The 20740-nt window shown below is 34.2% G+C and overlaps 1 protein-coding gene across 1 annotated transcript in view; it reads left to right on the forward strand.

Annotated features, from left to right (window-relative positions):
- Positions 1 to 9515: 9515 nt before the first annotated feature.
- Lrp4 (LDL receptor related protein 4) overlaps positions 9516 to 20740 on the forward strand; it is a 35275-nt gene continuing 24050 nt past the window's right edge. The window contains exon 1 of the mRNA XM_073978237.1: positions 9516 to 10357. Coding sequence (XP_073834338.1) covers positions 10318 to 10357 — 40 coding nt within the window. The 5' untranslated portion in view covers positions 9516 to 10317. The remainder of the gene's footprint in view (positions 10358 to 20740) is intronic.

Here is a 20740-nt window from a genome sequence, read left to right on the forward strand (position 1 = left end):
TATGTATATGTATGTCTACTAGGCCGGGGCGATTTGTATGGAAGGAAAAAAGTGTTATCGGGCGCCTGGAGATTGTGATTTTTGGGATTGTGCTGAGCAAAAAAGTCAACTAGACCATATGTCTACGGTGAAAATCGAGCCCCCGGATTTTGACTTGAAGGTTTTTTTCAAGGATTTTTGGATATTTTGGCATATAACAACCAAACCACTGAGATTTTCGATCCAACACAAAGGTAACAATTGTAGTCAAGACAATAATCGCAAAAGCATTGGAACGCTCCTTAAGGTAGTTATGGCCTCGAGTAGGTGCACATTTTTCGTAAAATATCGATAAACGACACTGTGCTACAAAATGGAACTCAAAGTCAGTGGGTGGAAAATTTATTTTGGAGATGAAAGCCCTTGGTGAGTGTACTGAGAACCCAAAAGGAAATTTTCACCATATGTCAAGTTTCCGAGATATTGCGAGATTAATGGTTTAATTTTGGCCCCTTAATTTGTGATCAAATAGCTTTATATCTCTCTACAGCGTTATTGTAGCTTCATTTTGACATTACATGTCTTCAGTCAAACCGAATTAATAACAAATTTTATTGGAGGACAGATCCGGTTATCTAAATTTTTGAGGTCATTTGATTGACCATTTTATTAGCTTTCTAATGATATCCATATACGGTTAATCAGTTACTTAAAACCGGTTCCAAAATCGGTTTCAATATCAGAATATCCGGTTCAAAAATTTAGATAACCGGATCTGTCCTCCAATAAAATTTGTTATAAACGTGTTCGTCATTACAAGAGCTATTTATGGTAAGTATTTCAGAAGCACCACAGACCAATAACGAATATACGTAAAAACAAAACATAGTTTTCTGAAGAAAAACCGGTAAACTGTCAAAATGGACCATGAAAACGGGGAAATATCGATTGGTCATCAATGAGAACCGCACCTAAAATCTTCTGAACAACATTTTTGTAGAATATTTGGATGCTGTAAAATCTCGCCTTGTGGTACTTTTATTACGGTTCAAAAAATAAAGGACGAAAAGGACATGAAAGGAATTGAGTTAGAGGGATGAAATATTCTACAAAAAGATTCAACATTCGATTTTGTAATGTCAAAATGAAGCTACAATAACGCTGTAGAGAGATATAAAGCTATTTGATCACAAATTAAGATACCAAAATTAAACCATTAATCTCGCAATATCTCGGAAACTTGACATATGGTGAAAATTTCCTTTTGGGTTCTCAGTACACTCACCAAGGGCTTTCATTTCCAAAAGAAATTTTCTACCCACTGACTTTGAGTACCATTTTGTAGCACAGTGTCATTTATCGATATTTTACGAAAAATGTGCACCTTCTCGAGGCCATAACTACCTTAAGGAGCGTTCCAATGCTTTTGCGATGTGCTAGAGAGTTCTTTATTATTGTCTTGACTACAATTGTTACCTTTGTGTTGGATCGAAAATCTCAGTGGTTTGGTTGTTATATGCAAAATATCCAAAAATCCTTGAAAAAAAACTTCAAGTCAAAATCCGGGGGCTCGATTTTCACCGTAGACATATGGTCTAGTTGACTTTTTTGCTCAGTACAATCCCAAGAATCAGAAACTCCAGGCGCCCGTGATGGTGTTCAAATCGACCCACTCTAATGTCTACTGTGAAAATCGAACCTCCCGATTTTTACTTGAAATTTTTTATCCACATGTTTGGATATTTTGGCATATAACAGCTAAACCATTGAGATGATCGTTCCAACACTAAAAAATTGTAGCCAAGACAAAAATTAAGAACTCTCTAGTACATCGCAAAAGCAGTAGAACGCTCCTTCATGCAGTTTTGGCATTGAGACAGTGCAGTTTTTTTTTCGAAAAATGTCGATAAATGACACTGTGCTACAAAAGTTGACGAGGAAATTATTCAAGCGTTCTGATGCAAAAACTATTCATGGACAATGAAAGTAATGTTGGTTCCTTTGGGTCACTTCGCTTTTTTGTTTTATAACGGTAAATGTAGTGAAAAACGGGGTTTCTTTGAAGTTCAAATTTAAACGGGCATAACTTCTTTAACAAGTTGCTAAGTTATAGTGGTTGAAGTGTGAAAAAATACACACACAAAACTGAAGGGGCGTTCCAATGCTTTTGCGATGTACTAGAGAGTTCCTAATTTTTGTCTTAGCTACAATTTTTATCTCAGTGTTGGATCGAAAATCTCGATGGTTTACCTGTTATATGCCAAAATATCAAAAAAAAAATAAATAAAACGTGGATAAAAAAACTTCAAGTCAAAAACGGGAAGCTCGATTTTCTCCGTAGACATATCCCAAGAATCAGAAACGCGACGCGCTCGTTAAAGTTTTTAAATCGCCCCGGCCTAGTCAACGTGTGACTTTTACTGTTGTGAATATTACTTTTTTATTAATTTTCTCCTTGGAGTTAAGCAGAATGATAGAAATTTTTGTTGGCAAGAGAAAAAAGAAAGTCGAAGATTCGAACTCACTATCAACTCAAAATTCTCAGATTCAGAAGCCAATTCTGATACAACGTTAGTTCAATGGTTTGGAGAAGCCCCAGTTTCAGATATTTCGCCACCTAAGATTTAAATCGGCTCTAATATTGAACTTGCGATGTCTAGTGGATGAAAAATCCAACTGAAAAAAAATATTGGACATAGGACCATGTTTGTTACTCTCTATAACGAAAGATAACGCTAAATTTAAAAAAATAATAAATCGGGCGTTAGAGTCATATGCGGACTACGTTACAACCTGAATCTGCACAGAACATTTTCTGCAGATGTTTTCGTCTTTCCATAAGTCCCGGGCCACACTAGAGTAATTTCAATGAAATTTTGACCTGAAACTTTGCATTTTTTGGGAAAAATTCATAATTTCAAGAAACTAGTGTTCACGGTTTCATGTGTTCTGCAATTTTGCTTTGTTGCAATATTCGTATGAAACAAACAGACCGTTTTATTTTACATGTTCTTTTACTTTCATATCAAAATTTCAGTGAAATTACTCTTAGTGTGGCCCGGGACTAAGAACACAAACTATCAAATTATTTAATAAAATTGTGTTTCAAAATTTTTTATTTTTTATTAGTATTTTGTATTTTTAAACGTATGATTGTTATTAATTAGAAAAAGTATGAAAATAATCATACGCATGTGTGGAACCCCGTATCATTCCCTCAAAAATATACATACGCATTTCTGTCGCTATGCCACTCACAACGAATTAAATATCTATACCTTACTACTTAACCTCGTATTTATACCCTACACTATGTGGAAAGGGTATTATAAGTTTGTTTTGGTAAAAATTCATGTAACACCGCGAAATACTCGTCGGAGACCCCCAATGTGGTGTACAAATCTTCATATATCCGCGAGATAAAGCGATTTTGAGATGTGTGTCCGTCCGTCCGTCCGTGTGTCCGTCTGTCCATTATAAATTGTAATCAAACTCCAGGCCGCAATTATGGGCCGATCGTCACGAAATTTGGTATGGGGGTCGGTTTCACATCAGAATATATCGCTATTTTAATTGGTGATGATGGTGAAATATTTAGCGGGTGAAATGGAACAAAAACATATTTTTTATCCGATTTTGTAGCTGCTCTGTAGGTCGCAATAATAGTCCGATCGCCTCGAAATGTTAAATAAGGTAAGAGAATATGACAAAGACGAAGCTTGCAATTTGAGATGGCGATCAGATAATATTTGGATGGTTAAATGGACCACAATTTTTTTTTGTGAAAATTGTGAAAAATTTTAATATACAGCTTTTATCTTTATTCCTGGAAGAGACATTCCGACATTTACCTTTCTATTGATGTCAATTGTGTTGGTGTACATGATAAGATAACAGAGTTACTGCCTAATATACCCCGTTATTTCTTTGTAGTGTAATCATAAACATGCTAGAGGTCGCAATTATAGCTCAATAATCACGAAATTTTGCACGAGGTAAGACTTTAGGTTGAAGTAGATGCTTACAATTTTGGATGATGATCTGATAATATTTAGCGGGTAAAATGGACCATTACTTTTGTATGAAAAATACTAAAAAAAATTTTTGGTCTATATTTTATATATTTCCTGGCGGACATGTACCGGCAAAGTAGACTACATATGAACATAGATCTACTGATCTTCGTGTCTGCTATATAACGGCTCTACTGCTTAATATATAATGGGTTTTGTGTAGAGAACCACATTTTCCTATTCCCAGTTTTTGCATTATTGCAAATTACATGGTGCCCTAACGTTTTAATTGTCCAATTGGATTTGTATACATACATTGCAGCATGTGTCGCTTTGCCACCTTTTTGCAAAATGATTCCCCAGCCAGGCAAACTCAAATTGTCAACGGTGGCAAAATATCCTTCAGTAAGGTTTGCGACACTTTATGAGTATTTCAGCCATATAAAACTTCTCTACAAGTGGTGTCTTAGGGCACGCCGTTCAGACTCGGAGATAAGCTGTGGGTCCCATATCATTGAGCGAATATGAATCGGGGTACACTCACTCATTGATATGAGAGAAGTCTCCCTTGTCCCTTCTGAGATGTTTGTGAAACAATTATTATATTATTATTTAGGCTTGGTGTGATACGGTACCAGAATCCACAAAGTTATTTCTTACAATAAGTTTATTTGTTCCATAAAGAATTTTTGATTTGTAAAAAGGTAATTTCCAGTGGTAAAGGTATAGGGTATCACATTGTCGGCCCCGCCCGACTATAGCCTTGGCTTACTTGTTTCAGTTATACTTGAAAGTGAATAATAAAACAATTCAGAAGGTTACGCCCTCTTGGTCCTTGAAGAATTCGCGATATTTCCTCAAAATTACGTACATTCGTATATCTTCTGTAACTTGAAGTCCTTATTACATCTCAATGTTACTATGTTGACAACGTTTGTCAAATAAGTGTATTCTTACAACTTTTCAAAAACAAAACAAGTGAATGGATTGTTTATTCCTTCTTGGTATTCATTGTGGTGTACAGATTTTGTTCATATTAAATTTCATAAAAAATATCACAAAACATGCTGAGTCTGGTTGTGGAACATGTATGACCATTTCCACAACCAACTAAAACAATTTGATTAATTTAATTACACTATGCAACAATGAAAATGCAAACAACTTCTAATGGACATTTTCTGAAAGTATATACTGAGGCTACAAAATTCCTAATTGGGTTTCGTGTTGTTAGATCGGGTTTGGATTTTATAGCCTCACAAAACCTGGTTAAAACGACACTTTTTTCCACTTATCGGGGCTTTATCTCAGAAACTAAAAGTATTTTAGTTCGCGGTCTTCAGCAACATCATAGCCCTAAAGTAGGAGAAATTGCGTGTCAAACGGAAGAATTAGGAAAAACTGCATCTAGCGCATCAAAATAGATAAAATATATCGAAGTTTAATTTCTGGAATAATGGTCAGTAGCAGCTAAACTATTGGGAGTTCCACTAAAGAACCTTTCGCAAATTTTTTTCAAACAATGTGCTCACCAATTCTTCAGAACATTTTGAAAATCTATACTATATTTCATATCATACCTTCTACAAGACATATGTATTTCAAACAATGTTCACAGGCTGTTTATTATTTAAAAAAGTAATGAGTATTTCTTTGCATGTCGTTTTTATAAAATTCGAGTTTTTCAAAGTGCGATATCTCCGCAACCGTTAGACAAAAAATCTGAAAATGTACTGGACTGTTTTGCTGAGTAGCAGCATCAACGCAGCAAAATGAAGTGTAAAGTCAGTCAAAAATTAGTAATGTTCCATTTCAAAAAAAAATTAAAAATGTTTCTTCAAGCTACTGAAGATTTTTGGCGCATTGATTGCGAAAAAATCGGTTTGAAATACTAATTTTGGTTATTGTGCGCAAATTTTATGGCGGGTTCAATTCTGAAAAAGAAATAAGAAAAAGTCTTAAGCAAAACGATACCCATTATGCTGATGAAAAGTGTCAATGTTGTTTTCAGGCAAAATAAGAAAGAATTAAAAAATTGGTAGTTTGCAACTTTTTTAAATAAAATTGGAGCAGTTTAGGCTCACGATTTACAATATTTAAACATCTACGAATAGATATGGAATGCTGTTAGCGATTTATGCATACATTTTCTCATAAAAACAAATAAGACATTTTTAAATAATTTTGCTTTTTATGAGAATAACTTCTGAACGCTTAAGCTCTATACCAAAAACCGTAGATGTTCTCGCAAATTTTTTTAAATTTCCTTTGCAATCCATTTTAAAAAATTTAAATTTTTAAAAAGCTAAAATCGCGCAGTGTTTAAAAGTGTCTGTATGACACTTGTAAATTTTACACGCAAAAATGTTTTTTTTAAGAAAATTTACGCATCAAATTTTCTACTTTGTACTCCAATTACCAAGATGATGTATGGAGCACACTCCCAAGATAAACAACAAACGACGTAATATCGCGACTTCTGTAATCCTATAATCAGTTTTGAATATTGCGAGTCCGGATTATTAACAAAATGTCAGCATCAATTTTAGGTGAATGTAGGGGATACATATATCAAAAAATCATACACTAGTATCTTGTTGACCATGGTGTATTCTTTGATTCTTTCCTTGGACATAGGTATATGAATATTTCGCGGTGTTACATGCATTTCCATATTATGGAGTAGGGCATAATGAACAAAAATCCAGGCCCATAGAAATAAAAATATTGTAAAAGAAATTTATTATTATTTTAATACTCGTATCATAAGAATTATTGCATTTTCTGTTTTCTTGAGAGAATTGAACGAAAACATTTTTTTTATTTTTTTAACTCAAAGCTTAAACCAGTTTTTTCTAATTCGTAAAGTTTGACTGGCCGTTCGAATTACGAGTTATTTCATACACTGTAGAAAAACAACGTTACCAATTACTCAATTATCAGTTAGTTAAAACTGATTACTCTCCTCAGACATGTTTGACATTTTGTAAGTGTCATCCATTCCTGAATGTATTTGTATGTGTGTTTATGCGAAAGCATGAATGTCATTTGCCGTGACATTTGGTTGTTGGAGGAGCAACATGTTATTTGTGCCTGTATTTGGAAAAAAAACACAAATTGAAAACAAACATTGTTAAAGTTACACGCAGTGCGCGTTCTCTTTTAATGCTCATCATCCTTATGAGAGATGTTTAAACACATTTTTGAGAGTATTTTAAAGAGGGAAATTTTGAGATTTGGCCGATATAAAATGCACTACCCAATCTCAGGTTACTGTGGGGCCAACATTTTTATTTAACTGTTATACGACAGTCAATGTTACGAGCCTTCAAACCACCACCAGCTGTAGTACCCGTACAGCATCAAGTGTGTGGGTGTCATTTCAAATAGTACAAAAAGCTGGCTATATATTCAATGAGACCTTTTACTTTAGTTATTTCTTTGTGCAACCTACAGGTTTCAAAAGCTTTCTTCTCCACCGGTTCGATTTTTTTTTTTTTTTTTTGTCAGCTGCAGATATGATTTAAATATTTTCTATTATTTAAATAGTTATAATATTAAATAATAAAATAAATTTGAATTCTGAGAATTCTTTAATCTTCATAGAATTGATTAAGTCTAAAAATAATTTTGTAGTACACCGGAGTGAGAATGAATTCTTAGTTTGTCCATTTGTTAGTAACATTCAAATCAACGCATTTAGCTCCCACCTAAGCATGATCAGAGAATTGTATTATTTCTGTCCACAGTTAGACCGACTTGGTGCTTAAGCTAGTCATCAGGCTTATATCAATTGCGAGGGTCTAGACGAAGATGTAAATTCAAGCAAAACGAAATAAAGTGAAAAGCATGGCTGGCTTTGGAACTTAAGTCGTCACCATTGTTAGTTGGTAAAGATTTAAGTTCTCAACGTACCAGACGTCTTAGCACTCTAAGCCACTATTAACTGGTCACTCTTAAGACAAACCAAATCGCCCATTGTATATGTGAGTATTAAACGTTTCACAATAAGTCTCATATGCAATTAGGTCTTTATCTGCAAACTCGATAAGTTGAATAATCTGGAGCGAAATGGTCAAATCAAATTGGTTGGACAAGTGGGATTTCGCTAGATATTATTGGTCAATACAACTCTTTACGCCATAATAACTTAACTCTCCATAAAATTATTTACCAATTGATTTATTGTTGGAATAGTACCCCGAATATTTCCATCATATTTGTACCTATTTCCTTTGTAAACTTATGTAGAAATCGGATTTAAAATTGTAAAAATTTGTAGGATATGTTCTAGTCGTCATTGCTTTATTTCAGCTATTTTGCACTGTGATTTTATTCAATTATTGGTCATATAATTAGAGCAGAGATGCCATGCTCCATCTTGTCTACGTTTGCTTGAATCCCAATAAGCATCTTATCACTGGTCTTGAATGTTTATGAAACAACTTTGGAGCAATGTGTGGTTTTAGTACAAACATGGAAACTCTGTGATGCTTTGCGAATGAAGAAATTCCCATCACAAGAGCTGTGACAAGCAAACACACTTACCGAGGCACTGAAACAAAAGCTTTCTCCCAAAGCTTTTAACGAAAGCCTTTCTACGTTGTATACAAGTTACAGCATCTGTATCTGGAAAATTTTCACAAAAGAATCAATTGTTATCCGAGAGTTACTAACGAAAGTCATCAAACGAATAGAAATGTAAATGTGAAAAAATTAAAATTGAATTTTTGCAAAAATTCCCAAACCAAAAAAAAAAAGAAAAATACAAATTCAAAATTATTGGCAAACTTGGTAGAAACGTGTAAGAAGTGAATTTGAATTTATGTGAAAATCTAAAGATAAAATCGGTTTGCAACAGCTGCTCCTCAATTTTTAGTGTGTGAAAAATTGCCAACTTGCCAAATGAAAGAAAAAAAGTGTACATAAAAATTATTTCACATGAGATGTAAATGCCTTAAAGAAGTGTTAAAAGTGTAGCTATGATGATGCCAAGAAAGTTAAAAGAAATATAAATTTCTAGTTTTCTTAAAAAAATTGAAATAAATTCAGAAAATCTTACACGTATTAAAAAATAAGAAGCTAAACTAATAAGAAAAAAACTAAATTATTGAGAAGCACACGCCCTTAGTGTGCAAGGCATACATGTACATACAGGAGTAGCAGCAACAAAAGCAACACCAACAACAACAACGGCAGAAAATCTGCCAGGCAGCCACCAACATCATCAGCATCCAAGCAAGCCCGTAGCAGCACTTTTGTGCACACTCTCATTGCTACAGACATACCTACACAAACATACCCACACGCACACTTGAAGGCACACACAATCACACTACCCCCAGGATGAAAAGATTTCGTGTGGTTGTGTGCGTGATGTTTGACTGAAGCCTGGGAATTGTGGGCTTATATAGCTCAATGTGATTTTAAAAATAATACATCAACAGCAACAACAACATCAAAAGCAAATAAAAAACCAAGCCACTAACTCCAAACCAACCTAAAATTAAAGCGCTTTTCTCAGACAATGTGTAAATGTTTTAAAAACAATTATTTTGAATTTATAAAATGACGCAACGTGGTTATAAAAGAAGGCGTAAAGGGTAAATGCCGATTGCAGCAAATACTCCGACGCTTTAAATAAATCGGCAAAAAAAAAAACAACACCCTTTCTAGAAACTAAACAGAATTTCAGTGTAAAAAATTCAAAAATCTAAAAAGAAAACACCCAATATCTATGCATATTTTGAAAATTGTATAACTGAAACGTCGAAAAACACAAACAAAATATATTTTGCAACAACAACAGCACTCCTTAAGACGAGGATAACGGCAACGACGGCGACAACGAAGAAGAAGAACAACAACAATTAGACTTTAAAACACCCACACATTTGTGTACGCAGTCGTTGGAGTTGCCCAAAAAAACGCGTATACACACCACAGTACCAAGCCAAGCTAAATCAAATCGAAACGAAACGAGTTGAAGGCAAAGGAAACGATCTAGCAAGGCAAAGACATAAAGTCAAAAAAGTAGCAACTTCTACATTCCCTCACGTCCCCCGCCCCACTGCATTTCCGCTGCCGTGCTAACACACCCACCAGTCCCGTAAATATTCCCACAGAATCTCTCAGGCAGCTAGACGGTCGTCCATCAGGCATATTGCGTGTGTGAGAGTGTGTGTGTGTGCGTGTAATAAATGTTCCTCTTGATTGTTCGGCATCAGCATCGACAACAGTAACTACTAAATCAGCCAACAACAACAGTAAATTAACTGTTGTGGCTTTAAGACAACTACAATTCAACTTCAACATTAAAAGGATAATGTTCAAATCGTTTGTTTTAGCGATTTTTGTGCGTTTGGGTAAGTTTCTTCTCCCCGCCTCCACACTGTTCTTTCCTTTCAACAAATAGCTCTACATTCACTTCAAGTGTCGACTCCATTCCAATGCATACACATTTCATTGAAACTGACCTTCTCTCTCTACTCTACTCCACCGGGTCGGGTCTACAGCCCACGACAACAGACACCAGCAAAACCTTAAAACAACAAAGAACACACATACAGATACACGCGCAAGGACAATGAACATACAATTCAAAATCATCAATGAACAAATACAACATATGTATCGCAAATGAACCGAACTGACGAACGAAGCAATACGAAATCAAACGAATCAAACTTCTGTATAGATGAAAACATGGACATTATTTTCTTAATGGCTGTGTATTGGTGGTGGTGGTTTTGTAACGTTTTTTGTACGTTCTCTAAACTAGAGTTCGTGATTTCAATACAATACTGTGCTCTCAATTCTCAAGCAAACCACAAAAGTCAAAAAAAGAAGAATTAAGAAAACAGTGTAACCACCATCATCAGAACTGATGCTTTCTAGTAATCATCACTCAGACCAGACACAAACACATGTTAACGTACATACATACGTATTATCCAAATCGCTAGGCGAAGTACCAAAACAACAAATGCTTGTTTTCAATGATATTCCATGATTCGCTTCTTTTTCTTTGTTACTCTCTCGCCAGTTCATTTCAAACATATTTATATACCCACAAAGAGAGAGAGAGAGAAATATTTGGTTTCCAATATAAGATATATTGAGCTTTGAGCTTCGTCCTTGGCATACGAAACTCGACAAAGATAGACGACACCAACAGCAAGTGCGGTTGGGATGCTGTTGCTGTAGGCATTAGAGATGCCATAGAAAAGTTGCTATTTTGAATACATATACATTACAATTTTGGAACAGATAAGAATGAAAAAAGCAACAACCAAGAAAAGTGTCGTTGTTGTAACTAAAACACATAGTGTGTATGCATCTTTGTATGTACGTATGTATCTACTCAAAAGTAAATTCCTATGAACAAGTTTCGAATTTTTAGAACAATTTTATATTGAAGATATTCATTAGAAACATTACTATAGGAGACATTGAGTTCATTTTAAATTTCTAATTTCAAGAAATATTTTATAGTCCACGACAGTATCGCAACATTTCAGGAAAATAACACGGGTGTGTTATCCTGGAAATATGAAATACATTTATACTTTTAATTTCTCAGTAATTATCCCAAAAAAAGATCGACAAAACGTTTCCCGACTTTCTTGGTTTAGAATAACATAAGCTAAAACTAATGTAAAAATGGGTGCGTAGGCTCTAGCGGGGACGGGACCGACATATACCCGTGTACACGCTTAAACAAGGCCCACAGAAGGTCGGTCATTCAGAATACTGTTAACAACTTTTGACAACAAATATAACAGATTTTACATTATTGTGATTTGAGTTTCTTTGTATTTTAAGTTAGAAGAAAAATAAGAAGAAAATCTAAGTAATAGGTTTTATTTGTCCAGTTATACATGCAGTTATCTGAAATAAAAGTATAACCCTACCAGAAAGGGATCATTTTAGATTGTTGTACCTTCCGTGTTGTACATCCATGTTCTACTTTAACGACCTCTTTATGTGCAATTTTGAATACATGGTATGGTGAAATACGACAAATTTAATAAAAGGGTATTCATTTTGTCAAATAATGCAGGAAAATTCTAATTTTAGGAAAAATTTCCGAAATTTTTCAGTAAAAAATGGGTGGAGTCTGACCAGATTTATGTGTTACGAATGTGATATTTCAAAAAAATCATTGTAACTTTTTTTCTGTTGATGCTTTTGACTTCATGTTTTTTTTTCATTGAAGCCTCCTGCAATCTTAGGTCCATAGCTTTCTTGTAACCCAGTTTAAAAAGTCCAGACTCAGGTGTACAAATGACGGTTAAGGGTTGATATTAGAAGTAACGAAAAAACTATTCAGATTTTATCTTGGAATATGTCCAATAGATGCAGAGATATCTGTCATTCAATTAAAAAATCCCAAAATGGAAAATTAGGTTAGTCAGCGTCCTTTTACATCTTTGATATTTGACCACATTCAGTACCATATTTGGTACCAGTTAAAAAGCTCACACGGTCTTCATAATGTGGACCAACTTCATTGAAATGTCCCCTCAAATAAAAATGAAATATTTGTCATTACATTTAAAAATTAATATAAAAAATAGTTAAAAAGTCAAGTTCTCTAACTTGACTTTTTTAACTATATTTTATTTATAAATGCACTAAAAGCTAGAAAACAAATTTTCTCTTAGCCTCAATAAGTATATTCTTCATGATGGATTCTATTTATTTATTTAAATATTTATTACAATTAAAAATTATAATAAACTTATAGCTAAAAGCACTAGCGACTACGGCTATCGGCTTTAAGTAGATTTAAATTAAGTAGATTAAATTAGGCGTTTAATATACAAAATCGTGATATATAAAAAACTAGATTTTATAATGGAGATTTAAAAGACTGAGGAAATTGTAGATGTTGGTGATGTTCTGGTGTGATGGATTTTTCAGTGTTTCCAATGCATTGACAGGTAAAAAGCACTTTGATCGAAGCTTATAAAGGGCTGAACATTCGACGATTAGATGATGAGTCAATAAGGGGGAAATTCTGCAATAACTACATATTGGTGGTGATTCTTTCTTGAAAAGGTGTGAATGATGGATTCTCTCATATAAAACGCTTGACGTTCATTATCATTTAATTTTGTCACCATTTTAATTTAAATGCAAGCATTTTATATATCCCATCAAAAAGAATAATATACTTATTGAGGCTAAGAGAAAACTTATTTTCTAGTTTTTAGTGCATTTATAAAATAAACACTATAACTATATTTTACTATTTCAAACAATCACCTCCGACCTTCCTAACTACCTCCACCGAACCTCCGAACAATATCCTCCGAATTTCCGAACAACCTTCACCGAACTTCTCAACAAAATTCTAGAAATTTCACCCCTCTCAACTTGCCCTTTCAACCTTACACGAAGCTCATAACCAAATTACAACAAATTTAGGCCGAAAATGTAGATAAAAACTTCAAAATATCTGAAATCGGGTGGTACTGCTATATGGGGGCTATACCAAAACCTGGACCTATGTCCACAATATTTTGTGGGGAAGTCTCTGGGAACTACATTTGCCTTCGGAATTGGTTTGGAGTTTATTTTTGCAGAGGTTAAAAACATTTTTACCAAAAATTATTTATATAAGTCTACGTTTAGACATATATAACACACCACAAGACGCGACCGGTCTTGACCTCCGAAATGGTTGTAATGTGGGATTTTTCGTTTCCATATGCAAGAAAACATTTGCACAAAAACAGTATATATAGGTCTAGTTTGAAGTTTTTTTAGAGTTGTAAACAAAGGTCCACATTTTTGAATATGCCTTTATAAAGATACCTCCAGATTTCAGGTATTTTGAAGTTTTTAGCCGCGTTTTTGGGTCTTGAGGGGGTCAGAAAAATTCTCCATCAAACATTATGGACATTTGTCTACGTTTTGGAATAGCCCCTATAACGGTACATCTCGATTTCAGGTAATTTTTATCGACGTCGGCCTAAACTTCATGTAATTAGGCATTTAGATTCGAAGTGGTTAAAAACTTCTGCAACAAAATTGTGGACATGCCGATTTCAGATATTTGCAAACCGATTGCAGATACTTTGAACTTTTTGTCTACATTTTTGAAACACATTTAATGAAATTGGTGATAAGGACACCCAGTTGTCAGTGGTCACTACAAATTATGGACATTGGTACTTTCGTAACAGAAAAAAAAAACAATTATCTCGTTTTCGTTCAGCCCGGACGAACTTTTTTACTTGTTTTATTTTATTAAACGGACATAACTTAGAAAAGTCGAATATTATCCATATTTTTTTAACCGATGAACAAATGGCTGATAAAACAATAAAATCTATTAAAAATAGATGCAGTTTTATGCAATTTTTGTGCTTTTTATTAATAGTTTGTATTTGTAACGTTAGAAACACCCATGCGTATGATGATTATTATAACTTTTCAATCGAATAAGAATCATACGCATGGGTGTTCGAAAAAAAACCTGGATTCGTCGTTTCGACACTGCATACTGTGAGCAGATTTTTATTTATTTTCGATATATCGCAATTCCATAAATTGCATTGTCAGGAATAATGATCTATAACGGGAAGATATGTATACATTTAAATACGATTCATATAAAAACTTCTTTTGTCTGGTGTTCTAATGGAATGGAATGTGTGGATAGTTAACTAATTGAACATTAAAATAAACCCTCATTTAGATTTAGTAGTAAATTGATCACACAGTCACTTATTCTTTGGTGGAATATTGCTTTAGAGATTAATTTGAATTAAAAAAAGAGTTTTAAATAACTTTGACCACTTATGACAGAATAAAAGTGCTAAGTACATATCATAGAAAAGTAAATGTGTCAAATATTATCCGCTTGGAAACTGACGGAAGAGTAGTAAAACCCTTACATATTTATATATCTATCTGATGCCGACCGAAAATGGTACATATTTTTTTAAGAAGGTACAGTTCTCGCCATAATATAGAAATCAAAAGCACAAATCTGAAACATTCATGTCTTATGGTCGAAAAATCAATAAAAACTGTCTGTTAAAATACGTATGCCAAACCAAAAAGTTTAACTTCTTTTTAAATTATTTAGTAGCATTTGAAATGATTAAGTTTCATTTTTTTGCACAAATCCGATATTGTAAAATAAACCAAAAACATTTTTTAATATTGTCAAAATAATTATGACAACGATGATACGATGAAGTACATGACTGTTATATTTATAAGCGATGTCGTTATATGTTTCCTCAGGTACAATATTTTAGTCAAATTCAAATTTTGTGTAAAGCTGAGATTATTTGAGCCGCTCAGTGCTAAACTGCCTAACCCACATGATTTAACTATATATATAATAATAAATAATAAATATATTCTAAAAAAATGCTTATTGCATTATTTTAGAAGATAGTATAATATAGTGTTAATCAATGCAATATGTAGTTTTTTAGTAGTTATTTCAATAGGCTCTGCTTAGATCTTTGATTGGCAATTATAATAAGTAAGCGTAATTGACGCATTTTTGATACACGAAACAATAACTAGTTCCAAGGGGATATGGAAATAATATTGAAATGGCAATGAGTTCAACCCGAATACATTTTTATATCTGTTGTATGGGACAAATACACAGTGTATGTAAGTTCGATATCATACGATATGCAATTATAACATAATTTTTTTATGAAACAAGTGGAAGTGACATTGTTTTTAGAATGGACGACATTTTTTAGAAGTCACAGTGAAAAAGGATCAAAACAATTAAAAATATTTGATCTTAAAATAGAGAGTATTGTAACAACATTTTGACTGCTATTCAATTTCAATAAAAAACATAACATAGGGCGGTATATATATATATATATATATATATATATATATGGGGAATATAAAAAGTGTGAACATTAGTGACTGCAGGGTACTTAAATTGTTAATTTACGAGTAATTCGGTCAGAATACCTAAAATCGGGAGGTACTGTTTCATGGGCCTATAGCAACACGTTAGCCTATGTCTAAATGCTTCTTTTCGTGACTTCAAGGAACCTTAAATGTCCAATTACAGATAGTTCAGTCAAAGAAATGTAGTTTAAACCCTCAAAATACCCTCAAAATACCGAAAATCTGAATTTTTTATAGAAAAGTCTTATGACAGCAGGTTACCTCAAATGCTAAACGGGTAGTTCGGTCAATAAATAGCTAAAATCCTCAAAATACTTAAACTGTGTAGGTACCGTTATGGGATTATAACGAAGCGTGTACATTGGTGGAAAAGTTTTGTGACCACTGCGAACCTACAATGCCAAATTAAACCCAATTTTTCGTAGGACTTCTATTTTACAAAATAATGAAGAAAACAGAACAGAACAGGTCAGCTCGCCGATACATTCATTTTGGTATATATTGTTGTGTAGAGTATAACAACATCTATAATTACATCAGAGACCGGCAATCTTATTTTAAAAGCAGTAGTTATACCCTATACCCCTATGTGGAAAGGGTATTATAAGTTTTTTTGGTAAACATTCATGTAACACCGCGAAATATTCGTCGGAGACCCCCAATGTGGTATACCAATCTTCATATCTCGACGAGATAAAGCGATTTTGAGATGTGTGTCCGTCCTTCTGTCCATTATAAATTGTAATCAAACTCCAGGCCGCAATTATAGACCGATCGTCACGAAATTTTGTATGGAGTTCGGGTTCAGACCAGAATAGATCCCTATTCATCACGTGAAATTTTTAGAAGGTTGAATGAGCCACAACTTTTCTGTGAAAATTGTGAAAGTTTTGAATATACAGCTTATATCTTCAGTCCTGAAAGAGACATTCCGGGCAAGTAAGCAATACTTGGAAGAGGAACGCTTGACCTTTCTATTGATGTCAATTGTGTTGGTGTACATGACAAGATAACAAAGTTACAGCCTAATATACCCAGTTATATGTTTGTAGTGTAATCATAAACACGCTGGAGGTGGCAATTATAGCTCAATAATCTTGAAATTTTGCACGAGGTAAGAGTTTAGGTAGAAGAAGATGCCAACAATTTTGGATGATAATTTGATATTATTTAGCGGGTGAAATGGACCATTACTAAAAATATGTTTGGTATATATTTTATTTCCTGGAGGGCATATACCTTCCCCCTGATGCAAATTGCAATAACGCGTATGCTAGATAACGGGTCTACTGCCTAATATATAATGGGTTTTGTGTGGATAACCACATTTTCCCATTCCCAGTTTTTGCATTATGGCAAATTACATGGTGCCCTAGCGTATTAATTGTCCAATTGGATTTTTATACATACATTGCAGAATGGGTAGCTTTGCCACCTTTTTTCAAAACGATTCCCCAGTCAGGCAACATCAAATTTTCAACGGTGGCAAAATACCCTTCAGTAATGTTTGGCGAAATTTTCTGAGTATTTCAGCCATGTAAAACTTCTCTACAAGCGGTGTCTTAGGACACGCCGATCGGACTCGGAGATAAGCTCATTGATATGAGAGAACAATTATTATATTATTATTTAAGCTTGGTATGATACGGTGCCAGAATCCACAAAGCCATAAAGAAATTTTGATTTGAGGTAATCTAATTCCCTGGGGTAGTGGTGTAGGGTATCACATGGTCGGCCCGTCCGACTATAACCTTGGTTTACTTACTTTGACTTGTCAATAGCATTTTTCTAATAAAATAACGTCAGGAGTTATATAAAGAAGATTATGTATAATATTATTAAATGAAGTTGCAATAAAATAATTAGAATAATTAGGGCAGTAGAATTCGACTATCAAACATTTTAATGGTGGTACATGCAATGGATGCCAATGTGTTGAAAAGGTGTTAACGTCGAAAACGCCACACATTTGTATAAAAAGTAACAAACGCCATAAACCATATTAGTTGCGGAGCTTTCATAGCACTTTAGGAAGTAGTTTGGACTTATTTAATTCGCATTCTTATCAAACGGTGGTTACTCGGATAATCCAAATGACAGTTTTGTCACCCACAACTGTCAGTTATAGAAATGCTGAAACGACTTTCAAAATCAACAACATTTTACTATATGTTGAACCATACCATAGTTTTGTACCTAGGTTTCCTTTAAAAAGAACATTCTTCCAACATGATACTCAACAGTAAAACTTTAATATATTGTTTCTGCTGTCGAAAAGTAGCAACAGCACACACGTTATGGTGTAGCATTCGTACGAATATATAGGCCTATAATCAAAAAAAAAATCTAAATGCCTTTTGAACATTTTTATAAAAAAAAATTGATTTTAGTTTTTTTGAACAAACATTTATTTGCATATGTATTGGACGTAGCTAGAATTTTCCCATATTGAATATTATTAGGCATGTCACAGAAACTAATTCCGATCGAAAGTGGAATTGATTCCGTATTTAGCTTCTTCGGAAACCGGAATAAAACCACTTATGTTTTTGCATTTTTTGGAAACATGTCACTTTAGAACTCTCCAAAAACACTCAATTACCAAATCACATTTAATTTCATATTTTTTTATCATTTTATTTTAAAAAATCCGCAAAAATTCCATTATTTCTCAATTTTCGAAACCAATTATTAACAAAGTATTGCCACATAAATGTTTCATAAAAACTAAACAAACTTGCATTACGAATGATAAATTAAAGTAAAGATAAAAGAAAAAAAGAAAAAACTAAAACAAAGTATTTTTAATGTTACTTACTTACTTACTTACTTACTTACTTACTTAGTTGGCCCATTACAGAACATTTGTTTCATAGACCGATCTAAGAAAAGATCTCCATTCCTCTCTGTTTTTCGCTTGACTTTTTGGAATACCGCGCCTTTTCATTTCTTCATCCACTTGTATGCTCCATCGAAGCTTAGGCCTGCCGATTCTGCGTGCACCGCCATGTGGCATGTATTCATACGCCTTTTTAGCGGGTTCATCATCGCTCATTCTTATGATATGGCCTAGCCAACGCAATCGTTGCATCTCGATACGTTTAACTATATTTATGGCTTTGTGTAGCTTATATAGCTCGTGGTTCATACGACGTCGATATACACCGTAAACGCAAATCGGCCCGTAGATCTTTCGAAAAATTTTCCTCTCAAACACACCAAGCACTGCCTTATCTGCTTGCGCAAGTACCCATGCTTCGGAGCCATACATTAGCACTGGTAGTATCAGCGTTTGGAAAGTGTTATTTTTGTTTGACGAGATGTGGCTTTGTTTTTAAATTGCTTACTTAAACCATAGTAGCATCTGCTGGCCAATACAATTCTTCTTCTTATTTCACAACTGATGTTGTTTGTTGTGTTTATGGCAGTGCCGAGGTAGAGGAAGTCTTTAACTACCTCAAAATTGTAGGTACCAACTTCCACAGTTAGTCCGAGCTCTATGGATGCTTTGCGCGTCGACACCATAAATTTGGTCTTTTCGCCGTTTACCGCCAGACCCACTTTCGCAGATTCTGCTTCGACCTTCCTAAAGGTATCAGTTACTTTCCTTTTTGATCGTCCTATGATGTCTATGTCATCAGTATAAGCAAGTAACATGTGGCTATTGGTGTAAATTGTGCCATTTCTTTTGACATTTGCATCTCGTATTACCTTTTCCAGCAAAATGTTGAACAGGTCACACGAAATGCTGTTTCCTTGTCTCAAACCTCTTTTGGTACCAAACTCTTCGGAGAGGTTCTTTCCTATTTTAACTGAGGACCTCGTGTCAGTTAAAGTCATTTTACAAAGCCGGATGAGCTTTGCGGGGATACCAAATTCAGACATGGCTTGGAATACCTTTGAACGCAGCGGCTATCGAAGGCTGCTCTATAATAGACAAAAAGGTGATATGTGTCGATCTGCATCTCTTGGGTCTTCTCCAGGATTTGCCGCAGGGTAAATAATTGGTCAATGGTGGACTTGCCAGGTCTAAAGCCGCATTGGTATGGTCCAATTATCTCGTTGGCCATAGGCTTTAGTCGTTGCTGTCCTTACCTCATCTTCGCTGGGCTGTATACATTCAATGCCATCTTCGTCGTCTTCGCTGCTATTGGATATCAACAGATTTGAAAAATATTCTTTCCATATCCTGAGTACACTATCTGTATCAGTTACCAAATTACCTTGCTGGTCTCTACAGGAGGATGCAGGGACGTACGCAGGGGGGGGGGGGGCACGGGGGGCCCGGGCCCCCCCCGAAATGGTTTGGTCGAACAAAATTTTTTAAACTACTGTAACTAGTTATTATATTTTTTTCACATAAAAATGTTTGTATATTTGAAGATTTCAAATTAAAACTTATATTTTCTTAAGTTTCTGAACAGAAAATGTACATCATTAACAAGTTTTGTAAGAAAATATTTAAAAAATTTTTGTTTGTAAGCTGTTTTTGAGAGAAACTTCCAATAAAATCTGAATTACTTCTTCATGTCATATCATACCACTATCAAATGCTAATTCCTTAATGAATATACCCCATGGCTATTATTTATTCGAACTGTATAGAGCTCTCGAGGCTTAAAACTCATTCGGTTATAACAAAAATAACGAGTTCAGTATTATGGGAATGGAAATATATAAAAAAAAATCTATTGAATAAAATGTATGAAGGGTCGGTCCTTCGTGGACTACATATTGAAAGCCAATTAGAAATTTGTTTTACTGCCATCGCCAAAATTTTGTTATTCTGTTTTAGACAAATTTGCTGCTAAACAGTATGAGAAAATAATGAAGACAAATGA

The sequence above is a fragment of the Musca autumnalis genome, unplaced genomic scaffold (genome assembly GCF_047663935.1).
Source record: "Musca autumnalis isolate F117 unplaced genomic scaffold, ASM4766393v1 scaffold_3, whole genome shotgun sequence".
NCBI lineage: Eukaryota > Metazoa > Arthropoda > Insecta > Diptera > Muscidae > Musca > Musca autumnalis.